This window comes from Myxocyprinus asiaticus, chromosome 5 (assembly GCF_019703515.2).
Source record: "Myxocyprinus asiaticus isolate MX2 ecotype Aquarium Trade chromosome 5, UBuf_Myxa_2, whole genome shotgun sequence".
In the NCBI taxonomy this organism is placed as follows: Eukaryota; Metazoa; Chordata; class Actinopteri; order Cypriniformes; family Catostomidae; genus Myxocyprinus; species Myxocyprinus asiaticus.
Window position 1 is genome coordinate 26,813,574 of NC_059348.1, and position 27,415 is coordinate 26,840,988.

General features: G+C 37.2%; 2 protein-coding genes across 3 annotated transcripts in view; one reads left to right on the forward strand and one right to left on the reverse strand.

The window, feature by feature from the left end:
* The window catches only part of LOC127440281 (UPF0415 protein C7orf25 homolog), a 340,920-nt gene that overhangs the window by 108,760 nt on the left and 204,745 nt on the right, over positions 1 to 27,415 (forward strand). The window lies entirely within an intron of this gene.
* On the reverse strand, positions 10,467 to 27,243 carry LOC127440275 (AFG3-like protein 2). 2 transcript variants are annotated; one of them, XM_051696758.1, is made up of 17 exons: positions 27,033 to 27,243; positions 26,323 to 26,416; positions 26,136 to 26,216; positions 25,197 to 25,306; positions 23,399 to 23,551; positions 23,189 to 23,263; positions 22,792 to 22,916; positions 22,095 to 22,368; positions 21,843 to 21,980; positions 21,608 to 21,761; positions 21,274 to 21,381; positions 20,556 to 20,681; positions 20,352 to 20,462; positions 19,873 to 19,988; positions 19,550 to 19,750; positions 19,065 to 19,259; positions 10,467 to 11,933 (listed from the first exon to the last, which is right to left on the reverse strand). In XM_051696758.1, the coding sequence occupies exons 1-17, from the start codon at positions 27,123 to 27,125 to the stop codon at positions 11,691 to 11,693; spliced, it is 2,397 nt and encodes a 798-aa protein (XP_051552718.1). In that variant the 5' UTR covers positions 27,126 to 27,243; the 3' UTR covers positions 10,467 to 11,690. The 2 variants fall into 2 exon arrangements, with proteins under 2 accessions (XP_051552718.1, XP_051552719.1); XM_051696759.1 differs by lacking the exons at positions 26,136 to 26,216; positions 26,323 to 26,416 and having other exon boundaries at positions 27,033 to 27,185.

The window sequence follows — 27,415 nt, forward strand, 5'->3', positions numbered from 1 at the left end:
TCATACACATACATATGAACACATTTCCTTGAAAAAGAAAGTACGGCACATTACCTATAACAAATATACCACACAGCAAAACTGTTATATTTAAAGGGGTCATACTGTAAATTTCAGAACTCAAAACTTTCTCCCCCGTCTAAAAAGAGCATTTATAGTTCCCACTCTATTGAAACATCTCGTTTTCGAAACTGTGAGTTTGTGACGTCACGAGACATTGCTCAGTTGGATTTACACACCCCACAACATGCGTCATTGCACCCTTGGCCCCGCACACTGGCGCTCTGTTCGTATCATAAACAGAGAGGGAGAGAGACAGGCCTAGTGTAACCAAATATTCCTAAACAGAAAAAGGGGACCCATCTGGACTATTTTGAATTTTTTGTGCATATAACATACATTCCACAGACATCTTTGACCATTGTCATGTTTATCGTGCCGCTTTTAAAAGACGTGGTGTCAGTTACAACTCAGATTCATTAATATTCATTCATTAATATTTCAAATGGCATGACTGTTTGATGGTTATGATGCTACTGTGCTTGAGTGAAGTTTAAAGTATTCTGATTAAATGTGTTTTATATGTAAACCCTGAAATTTAGTTTTATAATGTTGTGGAGAGCTTGTATATTCTCTTTCGACTGAATTTCAAATATGGCTGAATGTGAGGGGCCGCACAATGTTAGGCAATCAGAACAGTGGGTGTTTACATTGAAGTTTAAAGGAGCAGCTGAGGCCACAGAGGGCCAGAAACAGGGTGGAAAATGATCATTTATTGCTAAACTATAACAGTTTTTGTGCAAAAAACTTCACTGAAATTATCAGTGGATCTCAGGTAAGATAATACAATTATATATAAAACAAAATAGCATTTCATGGCCCCTTTAATATTTAGTCAATCAATCAATCAATCAATCAGGTTAGACATTTAGAAGTGGGTTTCACCTATTTGAATTTCATAAAACAGTTTTAGAGTTAGAGCTTGTTACAGATCATGGAACTACAATATATGACTCACTTGATATTTAATTCTTCTGGAATGACATTCAGTAGGCCTTAAAAAGTATTTGAACACGTTTGGACATTAAAGTCATAAATACAATTTCTAAATGTCATTGCATGTGATACAAAATATCAAACAAAGTGGCATCACCAAACAAATTATGCTGGACTTTATCCATTACTTTAATTACTTTTAACCAACTGGTCTCACTGTGATTTTTGTGAATGTATGAAGTCAGTTTCCCTCAAGTTCACACAGGTGTCATAGAGTAACCATAGTGTAGTACAGACATGTTCCACAAATATTTACAACTAGAAAGTGTCAAATACTTTTTGTCCTAATATATATATATATATATAATGTACATCTATTGTTTTATCATTTGGAATATTTCTTGAAAATAAATGCCCCTTGGTTTGATATTGTGTTATATAATGTGAAGACATCATGCATTTTGTATGACAATTGTTGCTTAAGTGTCCAAATAGTTTTTGGGGCCAATGTACAGTCATTTTAACTAAAATACAATTTATTTACATTAATATCTGCAACAATTACATTTCTTACATCATGTTGCATGACAGTGACATCACTCTACTCCCTCTTGTGGTTATAATACATACTTTATAATTTTAAATGATTTTAAACACTCCTCCCACAAGCAGTAAATAACAAGAGATAAAAAAGCAATTTAGTGCACAATTAAGATAAACAGAAGCACAGAGGATGACTCAACAAAACACAGAGGTGCGCAAACCTGTAGAACAGCATGCACTGTAGTGCTTTCCCAGATGCTTGTGGAGTTCAGACATTGTGTATCTAGAGACCAATGAGGACTGTTAGTTGGCCGCAAACCCTGTATGTTTATGTCAGGCATATGCATACTGGTCCATACATATGTCTGAGTGACCTGGAGTGGATCTCACCATTATTAATATTTTTGCTCTACAAGGAGCATTCTTCACAGCCCAACTCTGTCATCCTAAACTTGATGGCCATAGTTAATCATGTTAATGATAATGAACATGAATAACTGATGATGAGTTGTTGAATATGCTGCACTGTATGGGCAGAAACAGGTAGCTGCACTCACTTTTTTTAAAAAACCTTGGTCAACTGCACAAGAACATTCCATATGAATGAATGAATGAATGAACGAATGAATAACTTACGCATGCACTTTTATTGTATTCTGTCTCACCATATTAGGATATTTGTGGGCATTATGTAGGTGGAGTCCATGTGCTTATTCACATGTTTTTCAGCTTTGGTGTTAGGAAACATTTAACATTTAGGAAATTGTCTTATGTTCACATTTAAGATCATTTTACGAACATCTTTATGTGCCACAAAAATTGCATTGCACAGGTCACATCTTTACCTGTTGTCAACACCTGTTTTCTCTTGAAAGTAAAGCCAGAACAAGTTAAAAATGTAGTAAATATGTTTAATAGAAGTAGTAATAGTAACTGCCTGTTTTTTAATGAAATAAAAACAGATTGTGATCGGATTGAGGTCAGGGCTTTTGTTGTCCTTTAGCCATTTTGCCACAACTTTGGAGGTATGCTTGGGGTCATTGTCCATTTGGAAGACTCATTTATGACTGAGCTTTAACTTCCTGGCTGATGTCTTGAGATTTTGCTTCAATATATCCACATAATTTTCCTTCCTCATGATGCCATCTATTTTGTGAAGTGCACCAGTCCCTCCTGCAGCAAAACACCCCCACAACATGATGCTGCCACCCCCATGCTTCATGGTTGGGATGGTGTTCTTCGGCTTGCAAGCCTCACCCTTTTTCCTCCAAACACAACAATGGGCATTATGGTCAAACGTGGTACCTTCAGGCATTTGTAAATTGCTCCCAAGGATGAACCAGACTTGTGGAGGTCCACAGTCTTTATTGGCTGATTTCTTTTTTCCCATGATGTCAAGCAAAGAGGCACTGAGTTTGAAGGTAGGCCTTACAATACATCCACAGGTACACCTCCAATTCAGTGCACCTCCTATCAGAAGCTAATTGTCTAAAGGCTTGACATAATTTTCTGGAATTTTCCAAGCTGCTTAAAGGCACAGTTAACTTAGTGTATGTAAACTTCTGACCCACTGGAATTGTGATATAGTCAATTCAAAGTGAAACAATCTGTCTGTAAACAATTGTTTGAAAAATTACTCATGTCATGCACAAAGTAGATGTACTAAGTGACTAATATGAAATCTGTGGAGTGGTTAAAAAATGAGTTTTAATGACTTCAACCTAAGTGTATGTAAACTTCTGACTTCAACTGTACATTGTGCTTACATGTATTATCTTAAACTGATTATGCTTAAAGGTTTTATTATCTTCCCTGAGGTCCATGTATATTGTTAGTATAGTTTTTTGGGGGGTTTTTTTGCACCACAACAGTCATTATTTAGTAATATATAATAATTTTCCACCCTATCTCAAGCCCTCTGTCTGAAACACTTACAATCCACGCTGAAATGTTCTGAATACGCAAATGTAATACAATCCACGGTGACATTGTGTGCTTCAACAGGCCAAAGGCTGCTGGTCTTCACATCTCAAATTGTCCGTGTTTGTTTACACACAGAATGGTAAGTGTTTCTCCCAGTCTGTGGCAGCATTTTTAAAAGTTGCACTTAAAAGTGCTCTTAAAACGCAGCACACATTGCCGGAAATGCATTAAAAAGATCAAAGACGTCCATATAGGTGCATGTTTACAAAAGACTAACAATGAAAAATACACTATGTGGACAAAAGTTTGTGGACACCATGTGTGCTTGATGAACCTTCAATTTCAAAACCATAGGCATCAATTTCCCCCTTTGGTGCAATAACAACTCCCACTCTTCTGGGAAATCTTTTCACTATACTGTATGTAGTGACATGGCTGCAGGGATTTGCTCCCATTCAGACACAAGTGCATCACTGAGGTCTGACACTGATGTTGGGCGATGGGGCCTGGCTTTCAGTTGCCGTTCCAATTCACCCCAAAGGTGTTCAGTGGGGTTCAGGTCTGGGCTTTGTGCAGGCCAGTCAATTTCTTCCACATCAGACACAGTAAACCATTTCTTTATGGATTTTGTGCACAGGGGCATTTTCATGCTGGAATAGAAAAGGGATCTCCCCAAACTGTTGCCATAAAGTTGGAAGCAGCGAATGCCCTAGAATGCCATTGTTTGGAATAGAATTATGATTTATCTTCACTGGTATTAACCAAACCAAACTCTTTAATTAGAAGGGGGTGTCCACATATTTTTGGCCATATAGTGTAGCACAGATGGGTGCAAAAATGGTCCAAGACACCTTCAAAACAGCAAGAAACAGCTCAGCTGAGTGAAACAGAATGGAGGTCTCCTTTTTAGAGTTATAACTTAATATCGTGTCATTTAAAAGCAGCGCAAGATGTATGATAATGGTCAAAGCTGTTCATCTAGTGAGTTTATGTAGAAAACATTTAAATCCAGATAGGCACATGAAGGTGTCCTGTGTAAGTCCCCTTTGGTGGAGATGAATCTCCCATGACAGGCCCATCTCTCTCCACTTCACCTGTGTAACTGAGTAGTGAGCACCAGTAGGTGGGGCCAAGGGTGAAATGACAGAAAAATAGGTGTTGATGTCTTACTGAAGAGGCAGTCATATGCAGATGTATTTGGTTCTTGTGACGTCACAAGTTCCACCAATTCCAAACAGCCTGTTTCTGGAGCTTGGTTTAAATAAATGCTCTTTTTCTATTAAGGAGGACGTTTTCAGTTCTGAAACTAACAGTATGTTTTTAAAGTACAATGACCTCTTATATGTCAAAAGATCAAGGACATTTTTATTCCTCATGTCATAACCCCTTTAATAAGCTGACAATGTGTATGGTCACGTAAACACCTTAAAAGGTTTTCTTTTATTGGGGTAAGCTCATAAACGGTCTAATTTTTATGAAGATTTAATTTGACATAATTCTCTCCTTATAGTAGTCTACTATTTGACTCTCAGAAGAGTATAAAACCCATGACAAAAGTTTCTTGCTGATGTGTTAATCATATGGGCCATCGTTCTTGCACCCACTCACATCACTGAAGCTATTATGGGACTTGTTAACACTTAGAAAGGAACACAACACTAATGGATCATTCTGAACACTTAAAACACTTATTCTTAGCATTGCCACATGTTTGCCGGGGCAGTGTGTATAAGCATGTGGTGAGTTTGCTATTTCTGAAAGGTGCCCATAAGATGGTGTCATCACACATCCTACTGCCTGCCACGCCTCCTCTCTTTATAGATGACACACGTGGGACTCTGGGAATGAGTAAGACAGGCTTCATCATTGCTGCGCATTCTCACGTGTTTTGTAATGAATTTGTTTCATAAAACAAACTTCTCAGACAATTTTCAGGATTCCTAAGGTCATGGAAAACCTGGAAATATCAGGGAATTTAAAATTTGTGATTTCTAAGCCTGGAAAATTCATAGAAACTAATATAATAAAAATAATATCTATGAAAATCTTGGTAACGCTTTACATTAAGGTTCTATTCGTTAACATTATTTAATCCACTAGATATCACTAGGTTCTAACTACATTAGTTAATATCAACTGACTATGAGCAATACTTTTACTGTACTTATTAACTGTGGTTAATGTAAATGTATACATTTGTTCATTGTTAGTTCATTATACATTAACTAATGTTAACATATACAAATTTTAATGTTAAATATATTAGTATATATTGAAATTAACATTAACCAAGATTAATAAGAGCTGTAAAAGCATTACACATTGTTTGTACATACAGGTGCATCTCAATAAATTAGAATGTCGTGGAAAAGTTCATTTGTTTCAGTAATTCAACTCAAATAGTGAAACTCATGTATTAAATAAATTCAGTGCACACAGACTGAAGTAGTTTAAGTCTTTGGTTCTTTTAATTGTGATGATTTTGGCTCACATTTAACAAAAACCCACCAATTCACTATCTCAAAAAATTAGAATACATCATAAGACCAATAAAAAAAAAACATTTTTAGTGAATTGTTGGCCTTCTGGAAAGTATGTTCATTGACTGTATATGTACTCAATACTTGGTAGGGGCTCCTTTTGCTTTAATTACTAACTCAATTTGGCGTGGCATAGAGGTGATCAGTTTGTGGCACTGCCGAGGTGGTATGGAAGCCCAGGTTTCTTTGACAGTGGCCTTCAGCTCATCTGCATTTTTTGGTCTCTTGTTTCTCATTTTCCTCTTGACAATACCCCATAGATTCTCTATGGGGTTCAGGTCTGGTGAGTTTGCTGGCCAGTCAAGCACACCAACACCATGGTCATTTAACCAACTTTTGGTGCTTTTGGCAGTGTGGGCAGGTGCCAAATCCTGCTGGAAAATGAAATCAGCATCTTTAAAAAGCTGGTCAGCAGAAGGAAGCATGAAGTGCTACAAAATTTCTTGGTAAACGGGTGCAGTGACTTTGGTTTTCAAAAAACACAATGGACCAACACCAGCAGATGACATTGCACCCCAAATCATCACAGACTGTGGAAACTTAACACTGGACTTCAAGCAACTTGGGCTATGAGCTTCTCCACCCTTCCTCCAGACTCTAGGACCTTGGTTTCCAAATGAAATACAAAACTTGCTCTCATCTGAAAAGAGGACTTTGGACCACTGGGCAACAGTCCAGTTCTTCTTCTCCTTAGCCCAGGTAAGACGCCTCTGACGTTGTCTGTGGTTCAGGAGTGGCTTAACAAGAGGAATACGACAACTGTAGCCAAATTCCTTGACACGTCTGTGTGTGGTGGCTCTTGATGCCTTGACCCCAGCCTCAGTCCATTCCTTGTGAAGTTCACCCAAATTCTTGAATCGATTTTGCTTGACAATCCTCATAAGTCTGCAGTTCTCTTGGTTGGTTGTTCATCTTTTTCTTCCACACTTTTTCCTTCCACTCAACTTTCTGTTAACATGCTTGGATACAGCACTCTGTGAACAGCCAGCTTCTTTGCCAGTGGATGTTTGTGGCTTACCCTCCTTGTGAAGGGTGTCAATGATTGTCTTCTGGACAACTGTCAGATCAGCAGTCTTCCCCATGATTGTGTAGCCTAGTGAACCAAACTGAGAGACCATTTTGAAGGCTCAGGAAAACACTTTGCAGGTGTTTTGAGTTTATTAGCTGATTGGCATGTCACCATATTCAAATTTTTTGAGATAGTGAGTTGGTGGGTTTTTGTTAAATGTGAGCCAAAATCATCACAATTAAAAGAACCAAAGACCTGAACTACTTCAGTCTGTGTGCATTGAATTTATTTAATACACGAGTTTCACAATTTGAGTTGAATTACTGAAATAAATGAACTTTTCCACGACATTCTAATTTATTGAGATGCACCTGTATTATCTAATGTAATAAACAAATGTTAACAAATACAACCTTTTTGTAGTGTTAACAAAATAGTAAAATAGTATTCTCTATAGTAAATATACATTTTTCTAATTATGCTCATCTATATTTCATCGGCTAGGCATTGCTATTTTTGAGTGCAATTTTTACAAAATGATAAAAAGTAAATAAAATAAAAAATCCTTATCCAGTAATCACAAATATAAATAAATAAAATAAAATAAAACACTCATGGAAATGTCATGAAAAATGTCATGAAATGCATTACTCAAAAGGTATGTGAACTTTGGCTTTTTATTTGATCTCATTATCTCTGGTACACATGACCCCTGATCGCTTTAATCAAACCCACGATACTTTTGTTTTCTTCCTCTGTGGACAAATTCCACATCTGCAATGAAGAACAAAATATGAGAAGTATTCTCTGGAAGTTGTTAAAAATGGCTTGGTTTCAAGTCTCTGTACAAGAACTAACATTCCTTTAGTATTGTAATAGAATTTATTTTTTCCTTGTGTTATAGTATAGTGACATAGCTGTTGGTGTGATGATGTAAGAGGCTGTAAGGAGTTGGTGTGTGTGTGTGTGTGTGTGTGTGTGTGTGTGTGTGTGTGTGTGTGTGTGAGTTTTGGCAGGATAGTCCTCACCCACTACTAGAGTACACTTCTCTATGAGTCAGGCCCTGCTGAGTGACACTAGGCGGGATCCCTCGCTCTTTCTCTCCATCACTCTACCTGCTCCTCCAGACTCTGATCATAGCAAATGAATCACCTTAAGTCATGCTTGCAACTTTCCCTGCCAACTGCCTCTGCATCTCTTCAAGCAATCACGTTCATACGTGCGTCCCGAGTTCTACTCTGCAAAATGAGTAACAGTCAATTTTCCACAAACTTACTGAAGTCCTTGGGAACTTATTACACTAAGCGAACTGTCTTTGATAATACAAATTGTACAGGGTTAGCACATGCAGCTTAGCACCTATGATCTTGGAAAGAAACACCTAAAAATGCATCCTCTAATCTTAAAGCTGAAGTATGTAATTTCTGTGCCACTGGAAACACAACTCAATTGGAAAATAATGATTGTTTTCAAACAGGTTTCCTGAACACACCCCATGTACCATTGGTCATCCAAACAAGTAGTCCCACCCCAAACCCACGCCACTGGTTTAACCAATGTTGCGGTGTCGAACTGGTCAGGATGCTCAAACAAACAGAGCAATGTTTTGATAGAGCCACCAAGCAACCAACTAACACCTTTTAGTTGAATTCGTCTACAAATGGATTACTTATGGTCTCTGTATATTAAGCAGGGATAGAAGGTATTTTAACATAAAAAAAAATAAAAAAAATTACACACTTCAACTTTAAGAAAGCTGATCCTACTTGGACAGAAAGTGGCACAGGTGGGGTCTATTTATTCCATTGCAAATAGTGCAAATAGTCTGATATCATCCAGCTAGCCCCTCACAGATATACAAAGAAAAATGTCTAAAACAATAATGATGCAAATGCTCCTTTGACTTTCACAGGCTGAACTTTTCAAGGTGAGGTGAGCTGGTAATCTATGCAGGTGATGTCACAGTGTGAAGAACACTTGTATTTAGTGCTGAATCAGAAGAGACAGTGAGGGAAGCCTCTTCATATTTGCCTATTCTAAATGTACATCCTCCATCCTCCCTGGCAGGCGAGCGGCTGATTCATTCTTCTGTTTATTTGGAGTGCTCCAGCAAACATTACGCCATTGAAGTGGGTTGCAGTGTATTTTTGAACGATCATCATGAACACTCATCATGAACGCTCGTGTGAATACAATTTAAAGCCTTTGATTTATTTATTTTTAGCAAGTTACCAAATTCCCACGGGGATACTGCTACAGAAAAACATCCAGATTTGTTTCCAGCAACAGATGAAAGCAAAGAGAATGGAATATATTGTTAAAAGGACTGTTCACCAAAAAATGAAAATTCTCTCATCATTTACTCACCCTCATGCCATCCCAGATGTGTATGATTTTCATTCTTCCGCAGAAGACAAGAAAAAGAATTTTAGAAAAACTTCTCAGATCTGTTGGTCCATTATTTGCAAGGGAATGGTGACCTGAACTTTAAAGCTCCAAAAAGCACATAAAGCAAGCATAAAGTAATCCATATGACTCCAGTGTTTAAATCCATATCTTCAGTTGCGATATGTTAGGTGTGGATAAAAAAAATAAAAAAAAAACAGATCAATATTTAAGTCCTTTTTTACTATAAATTTCCACTTTATAGCCCTCCTATGCACGTTCACGAGTGGTCTCTTTTTGTTATTTGGCGATTTGTATTCTTTGTGCGTATTGCCACCTACTGGGCTGTTGCGGAAATGTGATTTATTTATTCTTTTCCTTTCCTTGATCCCAGTTTTTTTTTTTTTTTTTCTCCCTGCCCAGTAGGACTCTGTCCTCTTGTGAAAATGCATAGGAGGGCTGATGAAAGTGGAACTTTTTAGTAAAAAAGGACCTACATTTTGATCTGTTTCTAACCCACACCTAACATTTCACAACTGAAGACATGGATTTAAATACTGGAGTCATATGGATTACTTTTATTCTGCCTTTATGTGCTTTTTGGACCTTCAGAGTTCTGGTTACAATTCAGTTGCATTGTATGGACCTACAGAGTGGAGATATTCTTCTAAAAATCTTCATTTGTGTTGTGCAGAAGATAGTAAGTCAAACATATCTGGGATGGCGTGAGGGTGAGAAAATGAAAATTTTCATTTTTGGAATTAAAAGAAATATTCCTTTAAAAGAAATGGTTCACCCAAAAATACACATTTTGTCATCATTTATTCACCCTCTTGTTGTTTCAGACATGTATGATAACACAAGAGATGTTAGGCAAAATGTTAGTCTCAGTCACCATTCATTTTATTTAATCTTTGTTTCCATACAATGCAAATGAATGGTGCCATTCTGCTTTTTGTGTTACATGTAAGAAAAAAAGTAATACGGGTTTGGAACAACATGAGGGTGAGTAAATAACCAAATTTTCTATAGAATCTCTTATAGAGGTATCAAGAACTAAAGAGAATCAATTTGACATTTCTGTACATTTATTTAGGTTTTATCACACGTTCCAAACCTTCACAGAACAAAATACACATTTACATGTGATATCAAGCAAAATCTGCTGAAGTCACAAAAGGACAAGCATTTATATTGATATGTTCTGTTTATAACCCCAACGCTTGCCGGATTTGACACAATAAAAGCTTTTGTATCGTAGAATAAATACTGCATTTACATACCTTCAATATCACACACCTCAATTAGCATTAACGTTATGAACTACTGCCTGCTGCTGGATTTGTGTACGTCATTACCAAAGAGATTTCTGTAGAATGCAAATAACTATTTTGAATCAAGCTACAGTTTAATCCGTCAGGTTAATGGAGAGCGGCCAGCAGCTGCCTGGGCCATAAAAAAAAAAAACGCATGGCCGTTTACTCAGGAGGACACGTGATAAAAAACAACATGGAAATCAAAGGCTGATGCCCATTACAGTGCAAATGTGTGAGAGAAGAGAATATGTCAGTTAACATGGGTGACTTTGTGCATGGTCCACAACATTCATGATGGTACATTTCAGTCTTTCAGATAGCTAGTGAGCAAGAACCCCCCTTGCAAACAGACCTCTTGCAAAAAGTCACACAATTGTGGCAGTCACTGCAGTGTACTTTTTTGAAATGGCAATCTAATTTACAGGAAGAATGAACACAATATGTGCATGTCATAGACTTGTCATAGATTTTACAGGTTTACACTCAAAATGTTTTATGTTAAACTTAAAGATTTTTCAATAAATTGCCTATTTGTTTGTCTTCTTAGTCATTGATAGGTAAAACTGAAATAACAAGAAAGATATTGTTTCTTGGCAAGCTACAGAGCTTTTGCCTTGATTTTAACTGATTTTGGGCAAAGCACTGATGTGTCACATAAATACACTTCACCTTCAATTTCTTATACTTTCAGGCAGCTTTGCTGAAAACAATAAACTTACAAGAAAATACAAGATTTTAAACTGTTTATATTTCATAAACACCCTATTGTACAATCAACAGAGAATCTTGCAATTTCACAAAACAAGCCCAAAGCTTACAACTGAGCAAGAGTCCTCCAATCAGGACTCTCCTGAAGAACAGAGACTTGCATCAATGATTGTCTGCCTGACTGGGGCATCATTTACAGCATTTTCTCATCTTATAAATAAGTGCTCTGACCCTCCAGGGCCCTCAGAGGCCATGGTGAAAAGGGTGTCCTTAGAAGGGCATACCACCAGTGATCTGTCGAGCCACCTGTTCCTCTGTGCTCTCCTCCTTCTCATTGCTGCGCTCCTTGTTCCAGTCCTTCAGACCCTCCGGCAGTGAGGTGTCCTCATCCATGCTCCCCGTTCCCTCCACAAACTCTTCATAAGTAGACTTCTCAGCAAATGGCCTTTGGCCCAGCAGCTCCACCATATCGTTCTTATCTAGCACCTCCTTCTCGAGTAGACGCAGTGCCACCTAGTGGAGAACAGAGAGCAGTTACTGGAAAGACACATATAAGGGTTGTTTACTCAAAGGAATATTGTAGTTCACCCAAAAATTAAAATTATCTCATTATTCACTTACCCTGATGCCATCCTAGAGGTGTATGACTGACTGTCTTCAGGAGAACACCAATTAAGATTTTTAGAAAAATGTCGAAGCTCTGTAGGTCCTTATAAAGTAATTAAACAGGCGCCATCAGGCTGCTGGCTATTTGACGGTCTAAAAGGCATATTTAGGCAGCATAAAAGTAATATGCACAACTCCAGTCGATCAATTAATGTCTTTTGAAGCAAATCGATAGGTTAGTGTAAGAAACAAATCGATAATTAAAACTTTCTTAAAGTGAAAATAAATAAATAAATAAATAAATAATAAAAAAAAAAAATCGCTTCCTGCCAGCAGTCGACGCATCAGTGACGTAAGTGCTATGGCGCGTTCACACAAGAAGTCGGAAGCGTGCGCTTTGTATACAATAGAGGAACAAACATCAAGCGCGAGTTAGTTCATTTCAAACAGTACCCCAGCACCCCTAGCCAAAAGCAACGATTTATAGTTTAAAAAAAATTAATTATCGATTTGTTTCTTACACCAACCTATCGATTTGTTCAGAAGACATACATTTATGACTGGAGTTGTGCGTATTACTTTTTTGCTGCCTAAATATGCCTTTTAGACCGTCAAATAGCCAGCAGCCTGATGGCACCTGTTTAATTACTTTATAAGAAACTACAGAGCTTCAACATTTTTCTAAAAATCTTAATTTGTGTTCTGCTTAAGAAAGACAGTCATGCACATCTGGGATGGCATCAGGATAAGTTAATAATGAGAGAATTTAAATTTTTCTGTGAACAATTCTTTTAACATGATTTATTAAAAAGATTGAGAAAAATGTAACCTTAAAAAATACTAGAACCAAATGTTTTTCAAGATATTTGATTCTGTTAACAGTTCTAAAACACTCTGATAGTGTCTCACAGTGAAGCGAGTGTATATTTTTATCTGAGTTGTGAGCCTGCCTTAAGTTAACGTGATGAAAGTGAAAGATTGGGTGCTGTGAAGCAAGACAATAAATAGACAAGCGCATCTTTCATTTGTATTGTGTTAGTCACGTGATAACATGAAACGTACTGCGCAACAGTATTGTCTGATTTGTGAATAAATGGCTCTTTTTGTGGTGCTTTCTATTTTTCAAGCTAAAGATTCAAAATTCAGTCTCCAATTAAATCAGTCAAAAACTCACTCTTCTGATTGACTGAATCGGTCAGAGGGGCTCTTGACTTACACTGAAGTCATAACTTTTGTCATGTCCAACTCAAAATGAACAGAGAACTGTTACAGTGATATTCGTATTTAAAGCTTTCAAGATGTTATGGGATAGTTCACCCAAAAATGAAAATTCTCTCATCCTTTACTCACCCTCATGCCATCCTAGATGTGTATGACTTTCTTTCTTCTGAACACAAACGAAGATTTATAGAAAAATATTTCAGCTCTGAAGGTCCATACAAAGTAAGTGAATGGTGATCAGAAGTTTGTAGCTCTAAAAATCACATAAAGGACATATACAGTGCTGTGAAAAAGTATTCTTCTGTTTTTGTGTACATCTCATTCTAAATTGTTTCAAAAATTCAAACAAAATCTAACAAAGGCAATCTAAGTAAACACAAAATACAGTTTTTAAATGATAATGTTATTAAAGCAAAAAAAGTTATCCAATACCAACTGGGCCTGTGTCAAGATCAATGATATCTTTATTATCCCCGAGGGGCAATTTGTTGTACAGTCAGCAGTAAACACACAACCATCAGACAAACAATAATAAATGGACAATAAATACAACATAAAAAAAAACACTGAATTATTTAATAAGCCAATGGCAGCCAGGACAAATGAGTTCTTAAGTCTATTTGTCCTACATGTTGGCAGATTGTATCTGCGGCCAGACGGAAGGAACTTAAACTCCTTGGACAGGGGATGGCTAGGATCAGCCAGGATTGACTGGGCATTCTTTAAGGTCCTGACCTTGTACAGATGAGTTAAGTCATTCAAGGTCGTGCCTGCAATTTTGCTGCACACTTTGATGATACCCTGCAATCTGTTTTTATTTTTAGGTTAAGTGACCTGTGCCAGCTGACAAAGGAAAATGTAAGAACAGATTCAATAAAACAGGAATAAAGCATTTTCATAAAGGTATTATCAACATTAAAACTTTGAAGCTTACGATAAATGTATATACGCTGATGGGCTTTTCTCAGCATCCACCTGAAACTTGAAGGTCAGCTTGTCATCAAATTCAGTACCAAGATATTTATACTGCTGTACAAACTCAACTGCCTGATCATTAATCACTACAGGAGATATGACAGTAGGATTCTTCCTAAAATCTATTGCCATCTCTTTAGTTTTAGACACATTAATGTCCAAAAAGGATGACTTACACCAGTCTGTGAATTCTGCAACTACAGGGCCATGATCAGGGTCATCACTGTTGAGAAGAGACACGATACCGAATCATCGGCAAACTTAATATGACGTCTCACATATTGGCTTTGGCACTCGTTAGTGTACAGCACAAATAAAAGAGGTGAGAGGATGCACCCCTGGGGTGATACAGTGGAGGAGAAAAGAACATCTGAAGACAGCATTAGACTTCACATGTTGCAACCTTCCAGTTAAGAAATTCATCAGCCAACATATCAGGCCAGGATCAATGTTGGGGATGCTCTCTAGCATTCCTGCTAAAATATGAGGCTGGATACAATTAAACGCTGAGGAGAAATCAATAAAAACGAAATCGCACAAAAGTCTTTGCACCCTGAAGGTGTGCCTGAATCATGTTTAATAGGGTGCCCATCGCCTCGTCAACACCCCTGCCTGGCCTGTAGGCAAATTGGCCTGCACTTTATTCAGAAGAGCATCCTTCACAATCTTCTCAAATTATTTCATAACAAGAGAGGAAAGCGCTACAGGCCTGTAGTCATTGAGTGACATACCGAGCACAGGTATGATGATGGAATCCTTCCATAGACAAGGAACCCTACGGAGGAGATGTGATAACTTAAAGATAAAACAGAATATACACTACTGGTCAAAAGTTCTGAAACACCTACTCATTCTTTATTTTATATATATATATATATATATATATATATATATATATATATATATATATATATATATATATATATATATATTTTTTTTTTTTTTTTTTTTTTCCCCACATTTTAGAATAATAGTAAAGTCATCAAAACTATGGAATAACATAAATGGAACTATGGGAATTATGTTGTGACTAAACAAAATCCAAAATAAATCAAAACTGTGTTATATTTTAGCATTTTCATAGTAGTCACCCTTTGCCTAGAATTTTCAGACATGTACTCTTAAAAATAATAAATGTGATTTGATTTGATTTGACATTTTCTCAACCAACTTCTTAAGGTATCACCCTGGGATGCTTTATAAACAGTATTGAAGGAGTTCCCATCAATGTTGGGGACGTATTGGCTGCTTTTCTTTATTATTTGGTCCAAGTCTATTTGGACTATGAAATTAAATTTTAGTTTTGTAATTAAATAAATTAATTTGGTGGCACAATTATATTTTTGTCTACAAAACTAATTTCAAACATTGAAGCATAAGCCTTCAGATCAAAAGATTTTTAAGATCATGAGAAACATTTCAGTCAAGTGTTTCAAAACTTTTGACCGGTAGTGTATCTGCCAACTGTTCAGCACAATTTTTAAGAATACGACCTCCAATGCCATCAGGGCCAGAAATTTTCCTTTCCTTTACGCCCCAGAAAAGTTTCAGGGCCTTGCCCTTATCAACATGTACACTGTTCTGCTCAGGAACAGCATTTTTGAAGACTGACAGTTCCTCACTAAAATCATGGACATTAAAACACTTATAAAAAATATTCAGTTAATTAGAAAGGTCAAGGTCAAGCTTGCCATCAAAAAAAGTGTGTGAAAAAGAATTTGCCCCCTTAGTTACTAAATCCCCAAATCTATGAAACTGCATTTATAATGGGATTCAGCTGGACTAGACACACCCAGGCCTGATTACTGTCAGCCCTGTTCAATCAAATCAACACCTAAATAGAACTTTTTCAGCAGCATGAAGTTGGCTAAAAGGTCTCACCCAGTAGCACACTATGCCAAGGTCGAAAGAAATTCCAGAAATGATGAGAAAAAATTTGATTGAAATACATCAGTCTACAGTCGAAATACATCAGGGGTTACAAAGCTGTTTCAAAAGCTCTGGGACTCCAAAGAACCAGAATGAGAGCCATTATCTCCACATGGAAAAAACTTGACACAGTAGTGAACCTTCCCAGAAGTTGTAGACCATCCAAAATTCTTCCAAGATCACAGCGACGACTCATCTAGGAAGACACAAAAAAGCCAAGGACAACATCCAAGGAACTGCAGGCCTCTCTCGCATCAATAAAGGTCACTGTTCATGACTCCACTATCGGAGAGACAAAGACACTGGCCAAAAATGCCATCCATGGAAGAGTGGCAAGGCTAAAACCACTGCTAACCCAGAAGAACATTACGGCTCATCTGAATTTTGCCAAAACACACCTCGATGATCCTGAAAGCTTTTGGGAGAATATTCTGTTTGGAAGACAAGTGTCCCGTTACATCTGGCGTAAATCAAACACAGAATTCCACAAAAAGAACATCATACCTACGGTCAAGCATGGTGGTGGTAGTGTGATGGTGTGGGGATGCTTTGCTGCTTCAGGGTCAGGGCGACTTGCAATAATTGAGTGAAACACGAATTCTGCTCTCTACCAGAAAATCCTAAAGGAGAACGTCCGGTCATCAGTCTGTGAGTTGAAGCTCAAGCACAACTGGATTATGCAGCAAGACAGTGATCCAAAGCATGGGAGTAAGTCCACCTCTGAATGGCTCAAATGAAGCAAAATTAATGTTTTGGAGTGGCCTAGTCAAAGTCCTGACTTGAGCCCGATTGAGATGCTGTGGCAGGACCTTAAACAGGCAGTTCATTCTCGAAAACATTCCAATGTGGCTTAGAGCAGTTCTGCAAAGACTAGTGGGCCAAAATTCCACCACAGCGTTGTGAAAGACTGATCTCCAGTTATCGGAAGCATCTGATTGCAATTGTTGCTGCTAAAAGGTGGAACAACCAGCTATTAAGTTTAAGGGGGAAGTTAGTTTTTCACATGGGTGATATAGGTGCTGGATAACTTTTTTGCTTCAATATATATATATATATTTGAAAACTGTATTTTGTGTTTACTCAGGTTACCTTTGTTTTATATTATATTTCATTTGAAGATCTAAAACAATTTAGTATGAAAAATACACAAAAATAGAAGACACCAGGAAGGGGGAAAATACTTTTTCACAGCTCTGAAAAAGTGATCCATATGACCCCAGTGTTTAAATACATATCTTCAAAAGCAAAATAATAGGTGTGGGAAGGGTTGGGGAGTAACAAAATACATGTAACGGGATTACGTATTTAAAATACAAAATATAAGTAACTGTATTCCACTACAGTTACAATTTAAATCATTGGTAATTAGAAATACAGTTACATTCAAAAAGTATTTTGATTACTGATGAGATTACTTTGCATTTTATTGTCATTTGTTTCATTTAATATTTAGTCCTTTCAGATGGAAAACATTTATACATATAAATGATGCGATCCAAAGTGCATTTGAACAGCTGTGAAACACTTTCTTATGATGTGTTACATTCATACGAGCAGACAGAGAAATTTGAAGTAAGTTTGGAGCAGAAGAAATAGAAATAAACCTTGTGTAAATTGTCAGCTTTATGCTAAGCTAAAATGCTATTTCTAGCCATTTTACATGCACGTTACCAGGCACGACCATATTTTTTTTATCAAGAAAATTCACTTTAGATCATAATTTCTTTTTTTCTAGTAAATAATATCTAAAAATCCTTAAAACAAGATCAATTTGATTGATCTTGTTTTAGAAGCAACACTGCATAAGATATTTAGGTTTTTCAGAGAATGTATTTTAACATGTGTATTTTGTCTTGCTGTTCTGGCAAAGTTTTTATAGTCAAAACAAGCGAAAAAATCTACCAGTGCTGAAGAAGTAATCCAAAGTATTTAGAATACATTACTGACCTTGAGTAATCTAACGAAATACGTTTCAAATTACATTTTACAGCATGTATTCTGTAATCTGTAGTGGAATACATTTAAAAAGTAACCCTCCTAACCCTGGGTGTGGGTGAGAAACCGATCAATATTTAAATACTTTTTTACTATCAATCTCCACTTTCACTTTCACATTCTTCTTCTTTTGTTTCTGCCGATTATCATTCTTCATGCATGTCACCACCTATGGGGCAGGGAGGAGAAAATATAGTAAAAAAGGACTTAAATATTGATCTGTTTATCACCCACACCTGTCATATCGCTTCTGAAGATATTGATTTAACCAGTGGAGTCGTATGGATTACTTTTATGTCCATTCTGGAGCTCCAAAATGTTGGTACCCATTCATTTGCATTATGATGACCTACAGAGCTGAGATATTCTTCTAAAAATATTAATTTGTGTTCAGCAGAAGAAAGAAAGTAATCCACATCTGGAATAGCAAGAGGATGAGTAAATGATGAGAGAATTTACATTTTTAGGTGAACTATCCTTTAAATCAGTGGTTGTTCCTATAATAACGTGTGGTAAAAAAATACATATTCGAAGCTGAGTTTTGTTTATAAATGATACTTAAATAATAATAAAAAAAATAATAAAAATATATATATAACCAATAATAGTGTGTGTATATATATATATATATATATATATATATATATATATATATATATATATATATATATATATATATATATATATTTTTTTTTTTTTTTTTTTTTGTTTTTTGTTTTTTGTTTAATAGATAGTTAGGACCATTTATTGGGGTAGAGGAATAAGAAACAAAAGCGTTAAATTCCTTACGATTCCCATCCCAAGTGTTGAACAAATCAATGTATAATGTATGTTAAACTGCATTTATGGGCATGCTGGAACAACTCAGTGCAGCCTTCAGTCATTGATCCTGCTCAGTAATTCACTGTCCTGCCTTACCTTCTCCACATCAGACTTCTTCTCAGACAGCAGCTGCTTTGTACGATCATAAGCTGAGGTGATGAGATTCCGGACCTCTGTGTCGATGAGGCGTGCTGTAGCCTCACTGTAGGGTTTCTCCAGAACCATCTCTCCTTGCCGTGGCAGGTCAAACGACACTTGCCCCACCTTTTCATTCATGCCAAACTGCACGATCTGCAATCAAAATAGTAACAAATTATTTCTTTAAGGCCAGTTTTTTCAACTGGGGGTCCGTGAAAGTCCATTGAAAGTATTGTACAGGGTCCCTGGGTTGACTGAGAGTCTGGGTGTGGGATCCCTAGGTCAGAAAAGTTTGGCAACTCCTGCCGTAAAGTGATTTAACACTATCAATTCATCATAAATCACTAATCAAAGAGTCAGAAATCATCCAGATACTATGCGTATACAACCAATAATACTTTCCAAACAGGCAACAAATCAGGTTAGACTAATGTGTAACCCACCTGTGCATAGGCACTCTGTGTCACCTTCTTCAAGTCATCCTGAGCCCCAGTGGTAATACGGCCAAAAAAGATCTCCTCTGAGACACGCCCACCCAGCATCATACACATCCTGTCCAACAGTTGCTCCTTGGTGTACAGATACTGCTCTTTAGGCAAATACTGGGCATAGCCCAATCCCTTCCCACGTGGGATGATGGACACCTGAAATCACCAATGAATGTCTGAGTACACTGAGAGGTGGGAAAAAGCACAGCAATTTACCCTGATCACTAGTGCAGAAAGGTATAAGAATGTATTAAAGTCAAGATGAGCGAGAGTTTTACTTTAAGCAGGGGATCAGCATGCTCAAGGAACCAGCCAGCTACAGCATGACCAGCCTCATGGTAAGCAACTGTCTTTTTCTCCTCGGGCTGCAGCACCTGAGTCTTCTTCTCAAGACCTAGACATGCAGAGAACTTGTAAATATTTTTTTTACTTTGCTTTGCTTTCACACTGAAACTATGCATGTGCTCCAATATATAAATAACACAGTTTGCTTTGAACAAGTGTAACCTTAAAGGAATAGTTCACCCAAAAATGAACTAATGAAAAAATATATATATATTTCCTCCATTGAACACAAAAGGAGATGTTAGGCAGAATGTTAGCCTCAGTCACCATTCACTTTCATTCCATCTTTTTTCCATACAATGGCAGTGAATGGTGCCTGAAGCTAACATTCAGCCTTACATCTCCTTTTGTGTTCCATGGAACTACCCCTTTAAGTGAGATTTTGAAATGGCATATTTGTCATTTGACATACCTCCAATTACTCGTTCGATAGCTTGCTCAAAGTGTTTATGGTTGATGGCATCAGAAAGATGGCGGGCTGCAATAAGCGCAGCCTCGTTGCACACATTAGCAATGTCCGCACCTGTTAGTTTAAAATCAGTAAGTTGTGAATTTCAGTTTTACTCTCATAAACCACTGTTGAACCCCTAGTTCTTAAAAATAAGGCTTTGCTTGCCTGAAAAACCAGGTGTTAGGGCAGCCATTTTCCTTGCCAGAGCTTCTTTGTCCAACTCTGTATCCAGCTTCAGTGGTCTCAAATGTACTTTGAATATAGAGGCTCTACCTTTGATATCTGGTGGCCCTGAAATTATTGCACATTGTACAACAATATACTTAATTATAATGAATTATTTCTGAGGGTAATGTTTTCCTCCAAATTACGAAAACTGGCTTTTAATAAGTTTTTAAGAGTAATTAAAAGGTACACAGTAATTTTTTCCCCATTAAAAAAGTTTTAAAGAAATTAATTGTATTTTGAAACATGAATAACATCTTGACCACTCACATGAGATGAGGACTCTAGTCATATCAGTAACCTTATAAAAGCTGTTTTATTCTACATGGGGCAGGGGCACCCTCATGGGGGCTGCCATTTTAAAATAACATGACCAGCTGAATACTACTCGCATAATCTCAGTAACCATCATGTTATTGGACACTTTCACTCTTGGATTAAATTAATCAATCATCAGTAACTGAAAACTATTTATTTTAAATTATGCTGCATCCACACCACTAGGTGTCACTGTAAGTCCAAGATGACACTAACAAAAAGTTACAGAGTGCACCTTTAAAGTTCTCCAAAAGTTCAGAGGATAACATTAAAAATCTATAATAAACTAATGAATCATTTTCAAATCCAGAATGATACAATTTATGATAAAACCATTTACCAATGTATATCTGTCTATCAAACCGGCCAGGCCTCATCAAAGCTGGATCTAGAATGTCTGATCTGTTTGTGCCTGCTAGCACCACAACATTGGTAGCAGTGTTAAATCCTACAAGGGAGGAAAAACAATTACACCACATCCGTTTTAATGATCTGTTGTTGACTAACATAATAAACATTGCTATGATCCTAACACAGATATCTAGAGACAGTTTGGGAGCAATAACCATGCTCAAAGAAACATTTTCTGAAATATAACTCTAACAAAATACAACATTTAAGAACATCTATAATCAAAGTGTCACTTAATCATGGATACTTTGTAAGATACAAACCATCCATCTCGACTAGTAACTGGTTGAGTGTGTTCTCTTGTTCACTCTGCCCACCAAAGTTGCCCCTGCCTCTCTTTCGCCCAACTGCATCGATCTCATCTATGAAGAGAATGCATGGGGCATTCTTCCGGGCTAAAACAAAGAGATCCCGAACCTACCCAAAAAGGTAGTATTTTAGTCAGACTGTAATGTAAAGTTTGTTTAGCTAACATTATGATGCGAACAGTTTACCCACCCTGGCTGGCCCGACCCCGACAAACATCTCTAAGAATTCTGAACCATTGACAGTGATGAAGGGGACGTTGGCCTCCCCTGCAGTGGCCTTGGCTAGTAAAGTCTTTCCTGTACCTGGGGGTCCTGTCAGAATAGCCCCCTAAAAAGCAAAAACTTTTTGTTGAAGTCAGGGTTAACATTCAATACTGCTATTTTCTCACATTACAAGCCAGCTTATGCAATGTTATGCTCGATCAGAAAAGCCATGTAATACCTTTGGAATCTTGGCACCCAAATCCTGGTACTGCTTTGGGTTCTTAAGAAAGTTAACAAATTCCATGATCTCCAACTTCGCCTCCTCACAGCCTGCTACATCCTTGAACTTGACGTCAATCTCATCTCGTAGCACTTTGGCGGTGGTCTCACTGACACTGAAGAGCCCACCCATGCCCCTCCCTGGCCTCCCTGCCCCAGCTGGCCCTCTTCTCAGCATGAACAGCAAGAACCCAATGATCAGTACCGTGGGCAACATGCTAAGGAGGAACGACCTGAAAATGAAAGGAGAATAAAATTGAAATGTAGACAGGATCTCTCTAGGGATCTTATACTTTGAAACTTGACCCAAAATTAAAGGTGAAGTGGGTCATTTCTGCGCCACTTGTGTCAGTTAACAGAATTTTAAAATTAAAGTTCAAACCAGTATAATACCCCCATCTTCCAATGGTTGGATAAACAGATAGTCCCACCCCAAACTCACGCCGTTGGTTGAGCAAGTATTGCTATGTTTGGCTGGTCAGGATATTCAAACAAAAAGCAATGTTTTGAAAGTGTTTACAATCAACCTCCGAATATTTCTCTTATATTCGTCTCTGCATGTTAAAATGAGAGAAGAGAAAGTATTTTAACAGGAAAAATGACACACATCACCTTTACACGAAATGTGTAATGGCAATTTTAAATCAATATCTCACCCATCACTCTCAGTGGAATAGACAACTGGCAGTCTGTTCTCTCCTTCAATACCCAGCTCTAACTGGGCAGTCTCCAGGTTTCGCTCAAATGTGTCCACGCTGCCAATGTTGAACCAGACATATTGCTATTTGAAGAGAGGATTTGACATTATATTAGAAAATCCATGCAACGTCTAAATTTCCAGTTCACTGTGTCTTTATTTTGTGTAACCTTTAGAAGAGAAATATATCGATATGTCAGGTCAACTGTTTGTGATGGTTAATGGTTATATAATAATATAATTATATGGTTTATCTTTTCAATATGATCATTTCTGACATTGCTTTTTTGACTAATGTCTATATAATGAGAATAAACATGACGTGTAGAATGCTGCTAGAGAAAACAAGAACTCACCCCATCAACTGGAGTTTTACCAGGAGTAAAAATGACTTTTACGTATCGCTTGTTTACGACCTCCAACCTATCAACCTACAAAAGATTCAAAATATGACTTCATGTGTCAAAGTTCAAGTGAAGTTGGCAAAAAAAAACTATCAGACAATGTTGTTTAATTGCTGATCTAAACACTGCTTAAAAATTGATTTATTTCAATTAAATACATACCACTCTTTTAGCTAGGTAACCATTTACAAAGTCTTTCCAGGTCACCTCTCTTCCTCCATCTCGGAAGAAAAAATAATATGTGACAGCTGTCCAGAAGGCCGCTCCACACAGGAAATACATACGAAACTCTTTATCATCCCATGGAACATCACCCTGCATGAGAGTGACAGAGAAAAAAATTATTTGGAAGCACATATCATTTGGTAAAGTTTTCAAATGAGGGAAAATTTAATGATCTTAATATCTAGACCTCACAATGTTTGAATTGTTATTATTAAGTTTGTTGTTTTTCTGTAAATTCCACTTTCTTCTTTAAGCTGATTCAGCACACAGTAAATGCAATTTACAAGGAAAGGTATTCAAATAAGCCCAATAGAGCGCAACAGTGCCCGCCCACTTATTCAACCCTCTGGGTTCCGGAAGCATTTTCCCCATTCATTCCTTCCATAGATTTATCATAAAATCCTTCATACAAAAGTTGTAAGCCATGAACCAAACCAACCAGCTCTGAGGTAAATCACAACTTCACAAACTTAAAAAAAAAAAAAAAAGGCAAAAAAGTAAAAATCAGAAAATCAGACAAAAAGACAAAGGTACAAGGCTGTGTATCTTTCATGAGGGCATGGACTACAATCCCATGAAGCATTGCGAATGATGTCATTGAATAAAAAACGATGGGAATATATAAAACTATTAATTTTAGGTTGTTGACTATATGTATAGAAACAATATATGTACAAACAGATAAGTAGTTTAATGTTGAAAAGACACTGACTCCATAATGTCATTCAGAGTGAGTCATGGGAGTGAGTGGTCGCTCCGAGGCATGTTTCGCGGGCTTCGTTGGCCGCAGTTCTCTGATAAGTGAAGCTTTCTCTACTGAACCATGGGTAATGTAGTTGTTTACCATGAATTCCACTATCAGACACGACTTTTAAACAGTGAAGTTGAGATAACGCAGACTGATGGCTTCAACGGAAGCATATACCATCGATGAACAATCTCGGAGCTCATGGTAGGTCTGCCTCTAAAGATTTATAAGTTATTGTTGAAAATCACTTCATCTATGGGATAAATGAATGGGATTTTTACTTCTGGAACCAGACTGTTGCACTCTACTGGTTTTTAAATTTCTCTTTTCAAAACTATTTAAAGGGATAGTTCACCCAAAAGTGAAATTTATGTCTTTATTTACTTTTATTTACCCTCAAGTCATTCCAGATTTGTGGGATATTTTTTCCTTTTGTGGAACACAATAGAAGATGTTAGACAGAATGTTCAGTCTCAGCAGAAACAGTTTAGCACAGACAGACCACTGGAATTAAAATGAATGGGAGAAATTGCAACGGCCAACGGATATAGAAAAGGAAGTCCCACCTTACAGGTAAACGAGCCAATCACCCTTTATATACAGACATCACCTGTCAATCAACTTGAGAAGGCACATGCGCATTAGCTGGTATCCATAGAAATAGCTGCCCAGCCTGCCTGGAAGCGTTACATCTCCTTTTATGTTTTACAGAAGAAAATCATATGGGTTTGCAACAACATGAGGGTGAGTAAATGACGACAAAAATTTCATTTTTGGGTGAACCATCCCTTTAAGTTCACTTTGATTCAAAGTGAAATCACTGATTCCTTTTTAAACTAAATATAAATGTACAGATTATCATAATTTAAGTAGTATGTAAAATAAACTTAAATTATATATCATACACATTTTCAGTTAAAAAAGTAGTAGAAAACCTCTTTAATAATTAATAATAATCTATAAGACTGATAATAATTAGAGTTTAACCTTTTGGAGACGGCTGTACCAGGTGGATTCATCCTTCCTCCCCCCTCTTTTTCCTCCTCCTCCACTTCCTCCTCCACCAGTGGCCTTCTGAGCATTGGTTGGTTTGGCCTCTGATTTAAAACAAATACAGAAAACAGCCTGATTGTATTCCATGTAAAATGGCACCACATAAATGCCCAACATGGAGTAAAACTAGGGATGTGCAAAACTAAAAATTGTCATAATCGACTAGTCAGTGTTGAGGATAATAATGTATAATTAGGCTCAATTATGGGCACATGACCCTAATGTTTCAGAGGGATATACAGATGCTACGTGCAGCACTTCAACATGGTAACTAACAGATATTCAACAAATAAATGGGCTAAATAGCTATTAAATCTTATTGCACAAAACTATCAAGTAAGAGCAGTAAAAAAATAAGGCTCCAATGCAGAGCTGCACAAAACCACCTTTTTTACTACAACTATTTTATTTATTTAAGCAGTGTCTTAATTGAAGACAGAATCAGCAAAATAATTTAATCTCTCCACAACACCTCACAAATACTGTAACATTACTCACAGTAGAGGATTTAACGTCCGACAGTGACAGTATTGTTGATGCGCTGATTTGATGGCTAAAACAGCAATGGTGCATAAATGGACTAAACTAAAGCATTAAAGAAACAAAACTTCTTGCAGAAGGTTTTACTGTGCTGACTATTATTCACAACAAGCTATAACAACGCAAAAACGCTCTCCAAGAAGTTGCGCCTCTCAAATAATTAGAGAATTGCATTTTCCATTAAAGCCACCACCACTAAAATTATGAATGTTAGTAGTCGACCCCACTAATCCACTAGTCAGCTGTTGGACAATTAGTCGACCACCGTGGCACATCCTAAATAAAACATGGCTCTGCTTAGTGATTCATTTCTAAGGTTATGAGGGACATTACCTTTGACTTCTGCGTTGGATGGCTTAGGCTCACTATTTTTTGGACCACCATTCTTGCTATTTGGAAAGTATTTTTCAAATCCTTCAATACAAGCAGATATGGAATTAGCAGAAGAGCCAGTGAATGACTAGAACAATCAAAACTCTGATAGCCTGAATAGTATTTCATCATTCATGTAATTTCACACCTTTGGGAGGTTTGGAGCTTAATCTTCTATAGGCGCCCAAGACCTGTGAGAGCAAAGATCTTCTGTCTAGGACTATTTGTCCAACACCCTGAGCCTATAAAAGCAAATAAATAAAGCTGATCAAAGGAGCTAATCAGAATAGCTGGAAAACATGCATGAGAAAGTGTCTGAATTGTTCTGAGACCATTACATCATTGGTCGATTTTAGCCAAGAAGGAATTATGTAACTACTGATTTCAACAGATTCCAAGTAAACAAAGTCGTGAAGCACCAATAAGGACCCAAATGGTCTTTATCTCATGAATAACAATTAAACCTGCTGTTTTAAACAGAGCAAAGTAAAGAGCATTAAGACATATTTATTTAGTTTATTCAACAAAAGTGAAACATTAGACAAGCAATGTCGAGCCAGCAACAGCACATGATTATCTTTCAGACGCGTTCTTTGTTTAGATTTGACAGTATAACAGGTTTAATGTAAAGAACTGTGACATAACAAAAGCTGTGACAGCGTTACCCAACGCAAAGTCACACAGGCCGACCATAGACCCTTGTTTACAACCAAACACACAATGTAATCTATCCCAGAGAAGAAGAAAGGAGACACATATGATAAGGTGTCTTTTTGATTAGTTTTGGTTTGATAACGAGGGTAACGGATCCATGACCAATGCAAGATCAAGAGAAATGCATCTAAACTGCACATTTACCGCTTGCACACATTTTGTTGATGTGACATTTGGCAGCAGAGCGCGGAGAAGGTTCCTGCAGCCTCTTGACAGATGCAGATATCGGTGTGCCATTATGGCACTGTGTGCGAGTGATGTGGCTCAATATAGAAAACAAAACATCGGATGAAAAGTTTTACAACATGAACTTGAAATCTACTGCGTTCCATTCCAGACCATTCGCTTCCGGTGCACTGCACGCCGGTGACGCGCGCGCTGTTAACCCTCTGTGGTGTGACGTTACCCTCGGTTGTTTCTCTGTGGCAGGATGGCTGCATGTTCTTTTCCGTCACTTTGTCGCTATTCAGAGAAATGTCAACATATTGCATTTTGGAATTAAAAGAGCAGTCTTTAAAATAACTATT

Excerpts from the sequence above, each read along its gene's own strand:
- LOC127440275 (XM_051696758.1), bottom strand. The coding sequence starts at position 27,125 with ATGGCACACCGATATCTGCATCTGTCAAGAGGCTGCAGGAACCTTCTC. Across the intron at positions 22,917-23,188 it reads GTAAAACTCCAGTTGATGGG|CAATATGTCTGGTTCAACAT; the intron begins GTGAGTTCTTGT and ends CTCTTCAAATAG. Across the intron at positions 20,682-21,273 it reads TGATAGACAGATATACATTG|GGCCACCAGATATCAAAGGT; the intron begins GTAAATGGTTTT and ends CAATAATTTCAG.